Source organism: Ochotona princeps, chromosome 14 (assembly GCF_030435755.1).
Source record: "Ochotona princeps isolate mOchPri1 chromosome 14, mOchPri1.hap1, whole genome shotgun sequence".
In the NCBI taxonomy this organism is placed as follows: Eukaryota; Metazoa; Chordata; class Mammalia; order Lagomorpha; family Ochotonidae; genus Ochotona; species Ochotona princeps.
In genome coordinates, this window is record NC_080845.1 from 23,513,811 (window position 1) to 23,531,289 (window position 17,479).

At 38.1% G+C, this 17,479-nt stretch overlaps 1 protein-coding gene across 4 annotated transcripts in view; it reads right to left on the reverse strand.

The window, feature by feature from the left end:
• SLC44A1 (solute carrier family 44 member 1) overlaps positions 1–17,479 on the reverse strand; it is a 177,274-nt gene that overhangs the window by 112,869 nt on the left and 46,926 nt on the right. For all 4 annotated transcript variants that reach the window (XM_036496710.2, XM_004580933.3, XM_058672964.1 and 1 more), the window contains exons 2-3: positions 11,744–11,833; positions 1,377–1,519 (exon numbers count right to left, since the gene is read on the reverse strand). In XM_036496710.2, coding sequence (XP_036352603.2) covers positions 1,377–1,519; positions 11,744–11,833 — 233 coding nt within the window. The remainder of the gene's footprint in view (positions 1–1,376; positions 1,520–11,743; positions 11,834–17,479) is intronic.

Below are 17,479 nucleotides of genomic sequence, written 5' to 3' on the forward strand. Positions count from 1 at the left end.
ACTCCTTCCCCAGAATGGACTCCCTCTCACCTGGGACCACTCCCCTGTTTAGGCTCATATGGAGCCTGGCAACAGGCAGAGAAGGTGGGTCCTCTATTCCTGTGGAAGGCAGAAACAGTTCTCTCTCTCTCCACCTTTTCCCTCCCTGCTCCCCAAGCTCACTCTAGCCTTAAACATCCCCAACATGTTTGTGGGTTGCTTACCTTTTAAATAAATGTTATTTAAAAAAAATAGAAGGAAAACTTATAATCTGCAGTGGATACTCAGTTGCCTCCTAGTCAGGTGACCCTCAGAAATTTGCATCAATATCTCTATGCCTTTGTTACCCTGAGCTGAGGGAGCATAATACGTTGATGACTATGACAGCTCATCTACATCACTACTGTCATTGAAAATTTTATTTACTTGAACTGTATTATCCTGTCTTCACCAAAGAGTGGAAAAGCTCTGAGAAATGATCAACCGATTTGTTTGTCAAGTTTGTGAAATTATCAAATTAATCTTATACTTCCTAAGAGCAGCACAGGCTTAACCAACAGACTTATATAATAATAAGCATAACTGCTATGTAATATAGTCCTGGAAAATACTTTACATAACCTAAAATATATTTTTATTTTAGGCTTTTCCTAGAGACTTCTTTAATTGGATTGGTTAACCTGTTATCTTAAAATTAACTTTGTTAATTCTGAAGCTCTAAATCAGTAATTGAAATGTCTAACAGTGTGATATGGGCATAAATGTACAGGTTAATCAAATATATTGGCATCACTCACAAATCTACTAGATGAATTATTTTTCCCATAGATATTAGAAATGAAATTACAGCTCCTCCAAAAAAATGCAATTTAGGAATTTCATGGTATCTAAAAGATGAATACTGAGAATTCAAAGCAAATTTTAAAGTCTGGCAAGGAAAATGCATCCCTTAAAAACTGAAAACTAATGTTTTTACATGATGTATCACATCATATTTCTTAATCATTTCAGCATTTCAAAATCTATTATCATCCCTCTGACTGTCATCAAGAATAATCTTACAGGGAAAAAAGTACTTATTTTCTCAGTTAAAACTTAATGTACAACCTAAAAACTACTGAGAAAATGAAGATAAAAGTCATTCTTTCAAATCAAGCCATTACCCATTAAATCTTAATTGGCAAATTATTTGATATGGTAGCTAATTTCGGTTCTTGGAGAAAATTTGTAAGCTGAAAACAGGAATGATTCAAGAGTACATTAAAGAAAAACTGAAAATACCAAGAGTCATATAAAATTATATTCAATGAGATATTATCTTTGAAGCAGTTTTTAAAAAGCAGGATTTTTCCCTGTGCCCCTCCAATCATTTCTTCACCATCATCAAGTCTACTCACTTCCGCTGCGTGTGGTCCATGCCACTGTTTGGTATTGCTTCCAACTTTGCATTTTTCTGCCCACAGATATTTCCATAGCTGTCGTATCCTGACACTAGTCTTGCTGCTGCACCTGTTGCTACTGAAAAGCCACAAATAAATCCCTAGGAAAGAAACAGAAAAAAAAAATACAAATAAACCATTTCAATAGCAGCAGTCACCACTTGACACAACAATGAGCTTCTGTGTCTGTTCAGAGAACAAAGGTCTATCTTTCCTTATTGCAAATACTATTCCACTGTCTTCTTCAGATTGCATATGAGTGGCACAAAGAACTCCACAGGGAAACACTATTTACCACCATAACAAAACAATCCCAAGCTTTTACTTTGCATGTTATAATAACAACTTCTCTGTATTGAACATCCGTGCTGTTCCAGGCCCTGTACCAGGTTCTTATTAAAGATTATCTCTAATCCTTGTGACAAGGAAACTAAGACCAAGAGAGGTTAAGTAAGTTATCCCAGGTCATGGAAGCTAGGAAAGATCAGGAAATAAAATCAAACGCTTCATTCTTTAGTTTTATTTCACTGTAAAGGGATACTGTTAAATAAACAGCCTAACCAAAGCAGAAAAATCAAAGAACAACAGGCATGTGGGTTTGGAATTATTCTCACTGTAGTGCATTCAACCCTCTGTTTCTCCCTTGCAATAAACCTGTATGGAAAACAAAGAATTACAAAATGAAGCACTGCCGTGTTTGTACTATCACACACTGAAAGAGAGTACAAGGCATTGGCTTTGTACTGTGCCAAGGCCACTTCATTTCAGGCTGAGTATGCTTCATTACAGTGCCAAAGGAAACAGCAAACACTTCAGGACCACACTGTGCTTGCTAAGCCGAGCAATGATCTGATCAAAATAAAGCCAAGAAGCCCACACCCAACCGCAGGCTATTGGGTGTGGGAACTGGAAGTTAGTAGATCACCACCAATGAAGTGATTGCGTAAGAATGTAAAGACTGAGATTAAGAAGTATTCTTATAGTAGCTGTGTAATGGAGACTGTCATATCTAGTAGCATGTCATTTAACTTCAGGCATTGTAAATTTCTATCTTTCTTTTTATTGCTGATTTTGTATCATGACTTTTCATTTAAGGGCATGTACAGTAGTTGTGTAATGGAGACTGTCATATCTAGTAACATGTCATTTAACTTCACGGTATTGTAAATTTCTTCTTTTCTTCCTATTGTTGATTTTGAATCATGACTTTTCATTTAAGGAGATGTACAGTAGCTGTGAAATGGAGACTAACATCCACATGTGAGAATGTAGTGTGGCATGCATTTCTACATCCAGACAAAGATGGACTTACAATAAAACTGTTTACTAAATCTTGACAATAGGATTCTGGACTCTCTGCCATTGTCTATGCCCGCAATGATGGACATAAGACTGAATATGAAGAACTATATGTTAGTAATGATATAGAGGAACTGGAGGGGGGAGGGAACTGGGGAGGGGATAAGGGAATATGAAACTGTATCATAAAATAATAACAACAATAATAAAATGTATTAAAAATACTAAAAAAAAGAAGTATTCTTGCAAACTGGTCATTAAAAGGTTGAGTATTTGTTTTCTCTAGTAACAGCTAAAAATACAGATTATCTCTGATTAATTCTTCATGGCTAAGCCTCATGAGTAGTAGATATCTAAATAGCCCTGCAAAATCACATAACCACACTGTACTCATTCTCAATTCTTTTTCACACTGTGAAAAAGGAGACTCAGTAGAGACCAGCTCCAACTTGTTGCTCTTTTTCTCCACTTCTGGCCAAGTTACTTCAACATTCTGCCTACATTTACTCAAACGTATGTAGCTTATTACAATATTATTATGTAAGGACTAAATTACACAATCCATTGATATTGCAAAATACATCTTGTACACAGTAAGAGTTCAGTAAATTTAAATTTTCATTACACGTTGTGATAGAAACAAGAACATGCTATAAAGGCTTGGAGGTCAGAGGAGACTGCATTATCAACAGAATACTGATGACTCCATGTTTCATTCATATGACCTTGGAAGAAACTTGTTTAATTCTCAGTGCCTCAGTCCACTCATTGATAACTTGAGGCAAAAACCATTTGCCACAAAGGTTGTTGGAAGAATTATATGAGACAATAGACAAGAACTGTATGTCTCAATAAATATCAGCATCTTTCTCCCTCACAGCAGCAGCTAACTGCTGCAGCTAGGGAAAGGCATAGCTGGTCAGTACTCATGCATTCACATGCAACTTGTGGTCTAACTCTCCCCTAACATCTCCAAGCACACTGAAGGGCAATCAGTCCTACCTCATAACTTTAGTTCAATAGTAAGACATGGGAAAATATTTAATCTTACACACACACAAGTGCAAATTGGCATACTGTGTTAAGCACACCCCAGGATCCAATTTAGGAACACTTGCACTGAACAAAGCTTGAAAGTAGGGATCAATATGAGGTCATTCTTTCCAAGAGATTTTTATAGCAGGAAGTATCACAGAGTAATAGAAAGGGAATGGACTTAATATTCAGAAAAACCTGGATTCAAACTCTAAACTGCCACTTAACTGCCTGTGTGATTTAGATCCAATTACCTTCTTAGACTGTTCCTTCTTCACCTCTACCAAAGAGTAACACCATCTATCTCACTGTCCACCCATGAGGTAACTGAGGTAACTGAGGTAACACGAATGCCAATAAATGGTAGCCTTGGTGGTAAACCCAAATGGGAAAGTCAGACCAAAGAGTTAGTAATGATAATTGGAGACTAACAAAAACCCTTTTAGCTCTCCATTTTAGGACAAAAATTTCTAGGAGAAAAGTAAGAAGTAATGTTAGTAGTTTTTGCTACTACACAAAAATATTTCCAGACCACAATTACAATTTTCTTCCACTACTAGTCAAGAACAGCAAGGCTACTGCACAATTAAAAGGTTATGTTCTTTCATTTTTTATAGGAATTTTATTCTTATGTTGGTTAAGTATGCTATGTTACGGATTCTATTAAACAGCTGCTGATATCCCTTCCTATTTTTAACAGCACTGTTGGGCATGTGGATATTTTTCTTTTTCATACTTGCCTCACATCTCTCTGGGATGCAGGCAGGGCACAGATTACAAACGCAACATATATATGCTAAAATGGGACACTGACATATTTTCACTTAGACCACTGAAACTTCTAAGTAGCTTCCAGAAGCTTGAGAGCAGAGAGGGCGAGAAATCTCAGAATGGGGAAAGGAAAGAGATTAGCAAACTAATAAGGCGGGAAGAAACCAGGGCTATAATCCAAGGGACCTCCCATATGGTGGAAGAACTGACAATGGGGAACTAGGCCAGATATAATTAAAAACACAATCTGCTTCAAAAGAAAAATTCTATAATCCAAATGCAGGAAGCAATGTAGTTTCAGAGGAAAAAAAAATGTGGCACATGAAATTAAAATAGGGTAAGAGAAACTTTACAGAATACACTCTGTAGTTTAAAGGCTCCACAGAAGAGAAGAAAAGGCATTCAACAGAAGAAAATCACATTAATGAAGCAGACGATAACGGGGAATGAGGAAAGCTTTTATAGGCCTTTGGTGGGAAGCAATCACTGGAGAAAGAGTAAGCCTTTTAGTAAGGAAGAGAAGCAGGGCTAAAATGTTAAAATGACTGAACTGTTGAAGTGCTTTCAGGACAGCTATTTCGAGAGGGAGATAGAGAAGGAGAGAAGAAGCAGAAAAACACACTCAAAAACAGGAGGTGATTAGAATAAAATGAAGGCATACAGCAGTAGTGGGTCAGAGGCAAGAACGAGTAATTAATATGTACCTAAGTGGGAGAAAGCCAATATGCTAATGAATGAACTGTGCTCATTTTCCCTTCGTTGCACAAGGTCTATCTCTAATTAAGAGCATTTGTTTACTTTCATTTACTATTAGGCAAAAAGTAAGAGATACTTATTTCATAAATATGAGTGCATTTCCCATCTAAAGCCATTAATAAGCAACTAAGCAAGGCAGAAGGGCTTAGCTCAGTTCGGGGGACGTGGGGTGGTCAAGAATATATGTGTGAGGAGTGAGTGTGTTTATGAATATAGCAAATATTTCCAAATTGGGGCTGGTTCTGTGGCGTAACCTGCTATTTGCAATATCAGCATGCTATGTGGGCACCAGTTCAACTTCCAGCTGATCTACTTCCCACCCATCTCCTTGATAATGCTCCTGGGTAAGCATTAGAAGATGGCCCAAACACTTTGGTCCCTTCACTCATATGGGAGATCCAGAAGAAGATTCTGGCTTCTCGCTCTGGCCTGGTCCAGCCCTGGCCATTGCAGCCATTTGGGGAGTGAAGGAACCGATGGAAGCCACTCTAACTAGTTAACTAACTGAATGAATGTTTAAAAAAATTCTTCCAAATAAAAAGATAGGAAGAAAAAAGTAATATTTATGGCCTTCTCCAGGAATTAATAAAAAAAGAACCCGATTTTATTTTTCTCCAGCACCACCTACTTCTCTTTACCCATCTCAACAGTGCTTGGAACTAAGCTCTCACTGATTTACAAAACTTCAAAGTAACATTTGGGTTCTATTCCTCCTCTTGTTAAAGATTTTATTTATTTATTTTATTGGAAGGCAGATACACATACAGGAGGAGAGACAGAGAGAAAGATCTGTCCATTGGTTCACTCCCTAAGTGGCTACAATGACAGTCAGAGCTGAGTCAATCTGAAGCCAGGAGCCAGGAGCCTCTTCAGGGTCTCCCATGCAGGTGCAGGGTCCCAAAGCCTTGGGATGTCCTCGGCTGCTTTCCCAGGACACAAGCAGGGAGGGAGCTGGATGGGAAGTGAGCAGCCAGGATACAAATCGGTTCCCACATTGGATCCCTGTGCATGTAAGGCAAGGAGTTTAACCACTAGGCCTTCTCCTCTTCTTTAAAAAGAAACAAACAAAAACTTATTTTATTTTACATGAAAGCCAAATTTACAAAGAAAAAGAAGAGACAGATATATAGAGAGAAATCTTCCATCCATGGTTCACTCCCCAAATGGCCAATGACTGGAACTGGGGTAGTCTGAAACCCGGATCCAAGAGCTTTTTTTGGGTCTCTCATCTCTTCAAGGGCTTGAGCCATCCTCCACTGCCTTGCCAAGCCAGAGATAGGAGGACCTGAATGAGAAGTGGAGCAGCTGGGATATGAACCAGAGCGCATGTGGGCTGGTGTTGACACAGTATTTTCTTCTGAGAACCCTGAAACGGGCAGGCTGTTAGGATCCAACAGATTGGAGTGATTAGAAGGTCTGATGCAGATTTCATTTTTATGAAAAAAAAAAAAAAAATAATAATAATAATTTTTTTTTTGCCAACCTGCCAAGCATTGCCTTAAAACTCCTGGTGATGCCAGACAAGCAACTGAAAACCCTGAGCTGATTTCCTAACTGGTCACAAGGACTGGAATAGATTAAATTTTAAAGTCATGCTCATCTTCTTCCAAAATTCCAGAAATCTAAGAGGAAAGCAGGTACAGCATAAAAAATTTAAGAAAAAATCTGGTTTACTGCATTTGGTTGACTATAGTGTTTAAGGGTGAATATTAAATAGGGTAGATTTTTTAAAAAATGAATTTAACTGAACTCTATTCTTAAAAATGGCTAAAAGTCAATTTTATAATATGGACATTTTACCAGATTTTTTTTTAAATGGACTTAAAAGAAAGTAGGTAGTCTTTTGGAGCAAGTAATCTGACAGTCATTTCTGCCACGCTGTTCCTCCTACTTTATAACCCTGGCCAAGAACAGACCATCAAAGAACGGGCTAAGTACTGCAGTGCACCTCTCTGTGCTATATGCTCAATAACAGTTAATGAGGTAGAAACATCATGCCATGGAAACTAGCCCAAGGCTGTAAAATACAAAAGCCCTTGAAATCAGTCTGCAGGGACAACCTGGGCAATGATGAATCCTGAATCCAATTCTACTCCAGATCTTTGTCAAAAGTTCATGCCCTGCATTTGCAGTCACTTACACTTACTCACAAATTCTACACTTCCAAACTCATTCTGCCATTCCACATTTCCCCAAACCATTTCCCTTTCTGGCATATACCCTGTCTCCACTTACAGCACCTTTATCTATTAGACTGCACATTTAAGTTACAAAGTGGGAGGGCTGTTTAGTATCCTCTCTTCAGGCTTCTGCCCCTCATTTAAGCTTCCTAAATCCACTTTGGAGGAAGAGCAACACTAAGAGTCTAGGACACTGCTAAGACCACATTTTACCGACAACTAAGATGACTGCACCTTACAGACCAACATTTTCTTCTGTTCCCAACTCCTGACAACAAACTAGGATCTATCTGTTGGGGCCCACTGTTTTCCTCTTTTTCCCTAAGGTCACTGATCTCTGTGCCTTTGTTTCCTTATCTGTAAAATGGGGATGATGCAGCATACACATTCCTATGAGAATTAAGTGAATTTGTATGTGTCATGTGCTCAGAATAGCATCTAACCCATGGTAAGCTTCAACAACTATCAGGATAAATTGCAGAGTTCCCTGCATCTTCCATGATCCATGGTGAGTTTCTGTTACGGTCACCCAACCTCCTCTCTTTACTACGTTTTTAGGCAGATTTGGTCCAGGTGGATCTGTCCTCGCTTCCTGTCTTCAGGCATTCCTAATGGGTAGGATCTTTAGCCCACATGGTCCAAGCTTCATTCCACAAGTCACTTTTACAAGTGAGTGCTTTACTGGGCATAATCAGGTGCCTGCTCAGCTACTAAAGGACTGATACTTTGTTTATCCATCTCACTCCTATTCCCTCAAGTGTTCAGAGACGAGCACAAGCATAGAAGTTGTTGGAGCAGGATCTGAGTTGAAAAATTCCACCCTGAACCTCCCCACCCCCTACTCAAGAAGCTCATCCCTGATCTATTACTTGCCTGCAATATTTTAAAAAGCTATCTGTTTACTTGAGAAGGGGGCTAGCAGGCAGAGGGAAGACAATGAACACGCATACTCCCATCCACTGATCCCAATAGCCTATGATGGCCAGTGCTGTACTGGAGTCTAAGCCAGCAGCCAAGAACTTTATGCTGGTCTTCCACATCAGTAGCAGATATCTAACTACTTGAGCCATCACTACTGCCTCGAAGTCAGGAAGTTACAGTCAGCAGCTGGAGCAAGAGATTGAGGCCAGGTCTTCTAAAACAGAATACAGGCATCTCAATGGCTACACACCCACTCCCAGAATTAGTCTTTTAAAAAGGTTCCAACTGATTCTAACGTGCAGCTAGGACCAAAAGCCACTTGTTTACTACCTTAATGAAAAAGAGAAATTTTTAAGTGCAATGCTACCTTCAATTTTTTAGAGCAGGGTAAGCATATGCTCACTAATTTCAAAATATTGATGAAAACTCAGAAATGGAAGTGGACAGCTCTCAAGAAGGCTTGTGTTATAATGTGGTAGTTAAAGCCACCATTGGAAACACTGGCATCCCATATGGCTGCCCCAGTTCTGATCCACCTCCCTGCTAATGGCCTGGGAAAAGACGCAGAAGATTGTCCAAGTGTTTGGGCTTCTGCCACTCACACTGGAGATCCAGCTGAAGTTCTTGGACCCTGGGTTTAGCCTGGCCCAGCCCTGGCAGCTGTGGCCATCTGGGGGAGTGAACCTATGATTGGAAGTTCTCTCTCTGTCTTTCCCCCTCTGTTACTCTGACTTTCAAATAAATAAATAAATCTGGGGGGAAATGCTAATTCTCATCCTCTTTGAAAAAAAAATTCCAAATTTCAGATAATGTAAACATAGAAAAAACTTTCAAACTTCAAAGAAATAAATAAGAAACACAAATACTAATGAAGAAAGAAACAGATGTAAATAAAGATTTAACTGTATAGGATGCTGAACTCTCTGCCATTGTCCGTGCCCACAATGATGGACATATGATTGTGTATGAAGAACTATATTTTAGTAATGATATAGAGGAACTAGGTGGGGGGGAGGGAATTGGGGAGGGGATAAGGGAAATGCCAGGAGCCTATGGAATTGTATCATAAAATGATAATAATAAAATGTAAAAAAAAAGATTTAACTGTAAAGATGAGTGAAAGTAATATTTCAGACTGTTTAATAGCTACTGCAAGGAGTTGGAAAAGAACTACAGGGAAAGACAGAAAATAAGGAGATTGTTACAAGATGACAAAAATAACCTGTAAAAGTAATAGATGATCAAGCCACTAGTGAAAATAACAGAAAGTTTCAGCTTCCTATTTTGTCTTTGCCACTCATCAGGCAAGCTAATATTTAATCCTCATATATTTTATCTATAAATCAAACACAAAATGCATTTCTAGGGTAATGGGGAAATTAAATGAGACAAATATAAAGCACTAAGCACACATTCGTGCTCAACAAAATTTGATGCAGGTTTCTTCCAAATAGTGCTATACATAGTATGAAATCCAAAGGGGTCAGGAGATGAAGCTTCTAAAAATCATGTAAAACAGTCTCAGATGCCAAAAACATGGACCATGACAGACAACAATATCTACACGGCACCATCTTTAATAATAGCTCAAGTCTCGGAAAGCAATCCATTAAAGAATCATTCCAAGATAATAATATTATGCTATCATTTAAAAGTACACACAGTGGGTCTTAATTATCATTACATGGAAATCAACATATTAATTACCACTACATTAAAAATTTTCAGTGAACAACTTCTTACATAGAAGTCACCCCCAAATCAGCCTATTAATGACTGCACTTTCCTAAGCTACTATAGCACATAAAATCAAAAGCACCCCAGGCAGCATGGTGCTTTTTATAAACACCGTTTTGAAAGGTCAGCTGCCATTTGTCCCAGGGTTGCATTCAAGTGGTGGGGTAGGGATGTGGATCATTTCTTTCATCAAAGAATCTTTTCCACCCAGTGCAACCACTCTTGTATGCTGCATTTCAGCAGACATTTCATTAAACTAAGTAAACTCCTGAACAATATAATCTGTAAACTGGGAAATGGTTACTTTGACCTTTTCTAAACCTCCTGAATCTGGTGAAGCTACCCTAATATCTTTAAAATGAACACTCTATTTTTACTGGATTTAGTGTATCTATTAAATTCTAGTGTGTTCTTTTCCTTGGTGCCGAGGTAGAATTGGGATCTACAACTATGGTTATCCACCATGATTAGGATTGCCATATGACTCACAAATGTCACTCACAAGGTGGGTGATGACGGAGAAACATAAAATAAGAGTTTCCTAGAGAGCCTCTACAAAAGGCATGGGGACACAGAAGTTAGAAACAGACAGAGATAAGACAAGGCCTCTGGAGGAACAAGACATGCAGAGGTGGAGAGCAACAATGGCCCAGTGTTCACACTCAGGTTCTGTTCCTAGCTCTGCCATTAACAATTCATGCAGCCAGGAAATGGTAAACAGCTGTTTTCTATCTTCACTCCAGCAGCACAATGGCAGGGACACCAAACCACTGAAGTCTGTGCCAAAACCCTTGCAGGGTAGACAGGACATGCAATTAAACAAGCACACCCCATCACCCGGCACCAGGGACTCCACTTCGTTCTTGATACTCATTGCAAAATCACTACATCTCTTTGGCTCCAACCAAGAGATGCCACTTAATACAGTGATAAAGTCCTGTATGAACAGAAATGAAAAGGAACAAAGATCAACCACCCCATTTATGATGAACAACAAACAAACAAAAAGCGTAGCTATCACTACCTAAAATCTCTAAATTTTTAAAGGAATATTGAGTCACTGAGGGGACTTGTATGACTGGGTTAGGTAACTAATCAGGACTCATAACTCCATGGCTGCTACTCTGCATACCCCCATGAAGATCACTGTTCAGGGAAACTTGGTGTCAAGTGATCTAGTTTTCACCAGAATACTATTTGCCCCTAAATTTCAACCTCAATTTTTATGAAAGAAAAAAAATTGCATGAGGTGTATATGTAGGGTAGGGGGTGGAAACCTGTTTCAATTTTACCATAGGTCCTCCAACTATAAGCAATACTCTTATATTGAGGTATAAAATATGCACACACACACACACACACACAGATACGTCAAAAAGGCCATGGAAAATGGAATTGAATGATAAGTTTATTTTGGTACAAACATTCTGAAATGTATACTTTTCCTGTATGCACTTTTTATACATTTTTTGAAGACTCCCCTTATATGCATGATTTTTTTTCACCAATATAAACTGATCTTTTGATTTCATTTCTTAAAGATATATAATCAGGTTCCCTCTTTAAATCAGCTCCCCCCACTGCTTCAGACCATGAGCTCAGCTTTGTGTTTGGAGGCTTCCTTACCATCCCAATGCAGAAGAGAATAAAAAGTAGTAGCCATGGTAAGTCCGTGCAGCTACGGTCCTCCAGCGGCTTCCATTCTCGTTTGGAGCTCTAATAGAACATAGAAAGGAAGAGAGTGGCCGTGTTACGCTGAGTTAAAATGAAAGATGTACAAATACACCATTTATATGTATCCCCCTTCAATGCCAGACAAGCTTCTGCTGAACCTATAAGACACAATTCAAACATGTCACTTGTTCCATGAAGGTGGCACCAACTTCTTTGGCCAATGCTCTGTTGCCCATTTTCACCACCCCTCCTGGCTAGGCAGGAGTCCAAAGCTTTTTTTGGTCCCTTTATTAAAGTAGTCAGTATAGTAAATTACTGATTTTATTTATTTTTTTAAGATTTATTGATTTTTATTGGAAAGGCAGATTTACAGAGAGAAGGAGAGACAGACAGGCAGAGAGTTCTTCCATCTGCTGGTTCACTCCGCAAATGGCCACAACAGCCAGAGCTGAGCCAATCTAAAGCCAGGAGCTAGGAGCTTCTGGGTCCTGCTCGTGGGTAGAGGGTCAAGGTATTGGGTCATCCTCTGCTGCTTTCCTTGGCCTTAAGCAGGGAGCTGGACTGGAAATAAAGCAGCCAGGACACAAACCAGCAATCATTTGGAATGCTGGCATTTGGAGGTAGATTAACCAGTTGAGCCAACACCCTGGCCCCAACTGCTTTTATGTAATATGTGGCGTCCATTATAGATTCTGTGCCTCTCAGGGAAGACCAGACTAACTTCTCAGCATCTGATATGATGCCCTAAATCCATGATTTATAGTGAGTAAGGACCATGAATAAACAAATAAACCAATTCTTCCAACTTCAATATTATTGCTACTCTTTTCTTTGTATGTCCAGATGCTAGATTTAACAAAAAAAAAAAAAAAAAAAAAAAAAGGCTTTTTTTCTCTTTTTAAAGAACTTGTTTGCTTTTAAGAAGGAAGACCATCAAAATGAATTCTTATTCAGGCAGAGATTCTTCCAAGTTAAGTAAAACCCAAGAAGGAAAAATTCAATTTTTATAGATATATCTGAGCAATTCCTAAACCACTATCTGTGGATTTGCATTTTGCTCCTAGAAAAGGTTGGAGTCTCCGGCTCAAACAAATGCTGTAACACAAGAACTAGAAGAAATCTAAAAGTTAATTTGCAAAGTACTGAATGGAATTTTAATTGCATTCTTTTCTTACTGCAATAGTTTTAGGCTCTTAGGTCAGCTTACAATTCCCTTTTAATAAAAATGTAACTGAACTAATACTCCTGAGCTTTCTAGTGAGTCAGAATCCTTAAGTCTCACTCCCTCTCCTAGAAACAGAAAGCAGACGAGGAAGGCAGGCAGTTACCCTGGGAAACCCACAGGAAAGGCTTCTGCCACAAAAAAGGCCGAAGGCCTCCAGTGATTTCCAGGACAAGATACAGAAAACTATCTAGGGAAGCCCTGGCATGGGAAGGGACCGCAGATAAGGGAGCCCTAAGTATAATTAGTACTAAATGCCCGCAGGCTCTTTTCCTTCCTCTAGAATAGTAGTTTTCAATTATGCATCCTTTGACAACATGATGAAAGTTACACATTTTTTTTTATAAAATAAGCATTTTCATCAATTTAGGGCATGAGACTCCAGGTTAAAAAAACAAACTTAACTTCAAGGGACTGGTGCCTTGGCACAGTAGGCTAAGCTTCCCCCTGCACTACTGGTATCCCCATATGTGAGTCAGTGAGATGCAGCTAATCCACTTCCTATCTAGCTCCTTGTTAATGTACCTAGGAAAGCAGTGGAAGCAGTCCAAAGTGGAAGCGGTCCCTGTACCCATGTGGGAGACTGGAAAAAGCTACAGGTTCCTGGCTTCAGACTAGGCGAGCTCTGGCCATTGATGTAACTTGGGGAGTAAACCAGTAGATGTAGATCAGTATCTTGCTCTTTCCTTTAATCTTTAAAAATGTATAATCTGCTTAACCAATAATGAGGGCAGAGAATTTGAGTTACAACTATTTCTTTCTGATCCCTAATGTGTTAACTAGACAAATGCCTCGTTACTGCCTTACCACGTTCAACTGCTATTCTAACAAAATCTCAGCTTGTTCTGACACCCACACAAGAAAACAAAAGAGCACTAGTTAGTCATGGGGGAAAAAAACAACCTTGCCTGAATGCTCTAACTAGCATTAAAAACCAAGAATGGGTAGGTAGTTTCCCTCCCCTTGCCCCAGAGGACACAGCACTGTGGCATGATGGATGAAGACCTCCCTGGCTGAGCCATTAGTTAGCTTCAAAATATCAGATAAGTCCCTCATCTCTGAGAGTACAAGGAGTTATTGGATCTCCTTCCAATCTCAAAAAGTCTATGATCAGAAATGCAGCTCTGTGAAAACATTTGGGATGGTTAAATAAATGTGACATTATTCCTTGTATTACTACAAACAAGAAAGCCTGTGTTACGGTCTGTATTTTGGAAAACAATTACTCAGTGTGAATAAAGATGTTTCTTTGTATTAAATCATTTTGGTCTTGAATAATGCCCATTAGAGTAAAATCACAAACAGACCATTTGAACATTTCTTCCACATTCATTATATTTACCGTATGGCATTTTATAGAGCAACAGCTATTTAAAAATACTCCATCTTAACGGTATGTATGGAAGATGTGCAGAGGTTCAGCCTCAGGTTGACTGAGTAGTTTCTTTACCCACAATTATTTTCTTTCGTATTTTTATTTCACACCAAAATTCAGTTGGTCAATGCTTAAATTTTCATCTGTAGTATACAGTCATCAACAGCTCAGAAATTCAGTTTAACTGGCTGTGGAATAAAGTAGGGAAAGGATGGATGCTACACTTGAAAAAGTAACCAAGTCCAGAGCTGAAGGGAAGCTAAAAAGGAAAGAATGATCACCTTCTTTCCAACAGAGGAAGGCTTACCACAGTGGGTGTGTGTTACTACTAAGGGTTATTTTAAGGATAAAATGAGTGGTTTTTACCAAATAAAAACTCAATTAATGGTTGTTAATATTAGTGATAATATTTGCTTTTCATTTAGTATTAAAGAATCTTTTTAATACATGGAACTTTCCATCAAGAGAGATTAAAAAAAAAAAGAAAGAATATTAAGTTCCCCTTTACCCTAATATTTACTAAAATTTTTACCTTATGACCTACATTTCATTTTAGCTATCATTTTAATGCTTTCAGTTATTGATTATGGTTAATCATATGCCAGACCCAAAGCTTTACACACATTGTCTTCTACTTGAAAACAGCACTCTGACGGAGGCATCCATCTACGGTTCACAAATGAAGGAACTCAAGAACAGAAGCTAAATAAACAGCTCAAGGTTTCACAGCTGTGCAACTGGAATGTGAATCCCAGTCTGACAAGTCAATTCTAATGAGACCATTATTCATTATCCCTTTGTATAGTCAGCAAAGAGCAACACTCTACACATTGCAAGATTTTGAAGCTAAACCAGTCACTTAACATCCTTCAGCTGCAAACAAAGTTTATGAGATGCATTATGAGCCATGGAATTTCTGAAGAGTCAGGAACCCCAAAAGTTGACAACTTTAATGACTCCTTAACAGATTTAACAAAGTCACAACCAGATTTAATGCTGTCTGTTTCTTCCAATTAAAATTCCATATGAAGGTAGCATAAGTAAAATGTTTTGTAAGAGCATTTTAAAAACATGACTTTATTTCTTCTCAGATTCTACATAAAGTTAATCAGTGAAGGTATGGATCACCATTCATCAAAGAATCTTGCAATTCAGGAACTCAATAAAGGAGATAAAAGTAATGATACAGTCTAAAACCTTAGGAAGAATGAGAGCCACAAAAGGGAAGGGAAGGGACTTCCCCCAAAAAACACTATTATTCATGTATAATATAATATATATAACTATATGTTACACACCATATATTATATATCTACTATCTATGTATAATGTATGGCATATAATATATACAATCCTATTATATACTATCATACATATTACACATTATATACTATAGCCATATATTATACATTGTGTATACTATACAGCTATTATATGCTATATATTATACATATCTAATGTATATACAGTGATATATAACATTACATTATACATCTATGTATCATTTGATTTTCAAAACAATTCCAGCAGATATTATTAAATATTCCCATATGTTCCATTTTGTAGAAGACAAAACTGAAATTCAAAGAAAAGAGAAAAATGTTAAAGTTCTATACCTAGAGAAAATGTCTCTGAGATGGAGACATTTTGGAAATCTGAGAGAATGTATTAGCAGCAGGTCTAAGCCACAAAAAAATGTTAAAGTAGGTAGGAGGAAGATGACATCAAATAAATTTGGAAATTTAAAAAAGAACTAAAACTTCCAAAACACAAGTACAAAAAAATTTTTTAATTTTCTACAATAAATAGTTTGTTTTTTAAAAATAAAAGTGTGAAGATATGTAAATAACAGCATCCACATTAGAATTCTTTCCTACATTTACACAAGGTTGATATTCCAGAAGGCAGAATTACAATTTATAATACAGATTGAGCACTCTTAATCCAAAAATCTGAAATATTCCAAAACCCAAAACTTTTTGAACAGCATGATGCCACAAATAGAAAAGTCCTACCATGAAAATTTATTTCATACCCCAAATTAAAAATCAACCTTTTTAAGTTATGGCTAAGAATGTAAGTTATGGTTAAGAATGTAAGTTATGTGTGAACCATGAAATAATTTTGTGTTTAGCTCTGGGTAACATGGTCAAGAAATTTATGTATACACAGATATTCTAAATCCAACACACTTCTAGTCTCAAGCATTTTGGATAAGAGAAATTCAACTGAACTAGTATCTCTGATCACTAAAAGATAATTCAAGGTCATTCCACGGCTGATGCCTACCTACTGATTAAATCACACTCATACCCTTAAAGTTAGTCAGGAAAGTGTAACACATCTTTATACCTTCCTATATTTTACACAATGTGGAGATCTAACATTTTAGCTTCCATGTCTCTTCAAGAAATTATGATACTGGCAACTACTCCACATTTACTATGAGCTCTAATAGGTAAGCCCAAGACCTACCACTCAATTTGCTATGCTTGAGTAATGACCAATTATTTTTAAGGAGATAATCCTGTGAAAATATTAATCTAAATGTCCACGTTATTTCAAATAAGATATGCTGTGTAAATATATCTGAAGATACTGGGGGCACACAAAGCTTAGGACAAGTGATAGATTCTAAACAATTAGGTCAAATCTGTTGTCACTGAAGGGTATTAGCAATACTAGGGCAGGCAAGGTGGACCAAGGCCAAGGGGCCAATTAAGAAGGGAAAGGACTGGCAGAGCTGTGTCTAGGTCACAGAATTAGGCAAGGCAGGAGGATTAGGAAGATATAAAAAGATCAGACAGGCAACAGCAACAATCCAGATTTAAGAAGAGAAGAATGAACTAGGCCTCAAAGATGGGATCCGGTAAGTCCAAACCCTGTGGTCTGGCATGTGTACAGCAGTGAAATCATTTCCTGGGATCTACATCTGGATAGCAGAGTCCTGGCTCCTCTGCTTCCAAACCTGCTTCCTACTCACACACCCACAAACACATACACTGGGAGGCTCAGTGCTTGGGTTTTTTCCACACACATGGGTGATCCAATGCAGTTCCTGGCTCTGGAATCCAGCCGGGTTCAGCCCTGC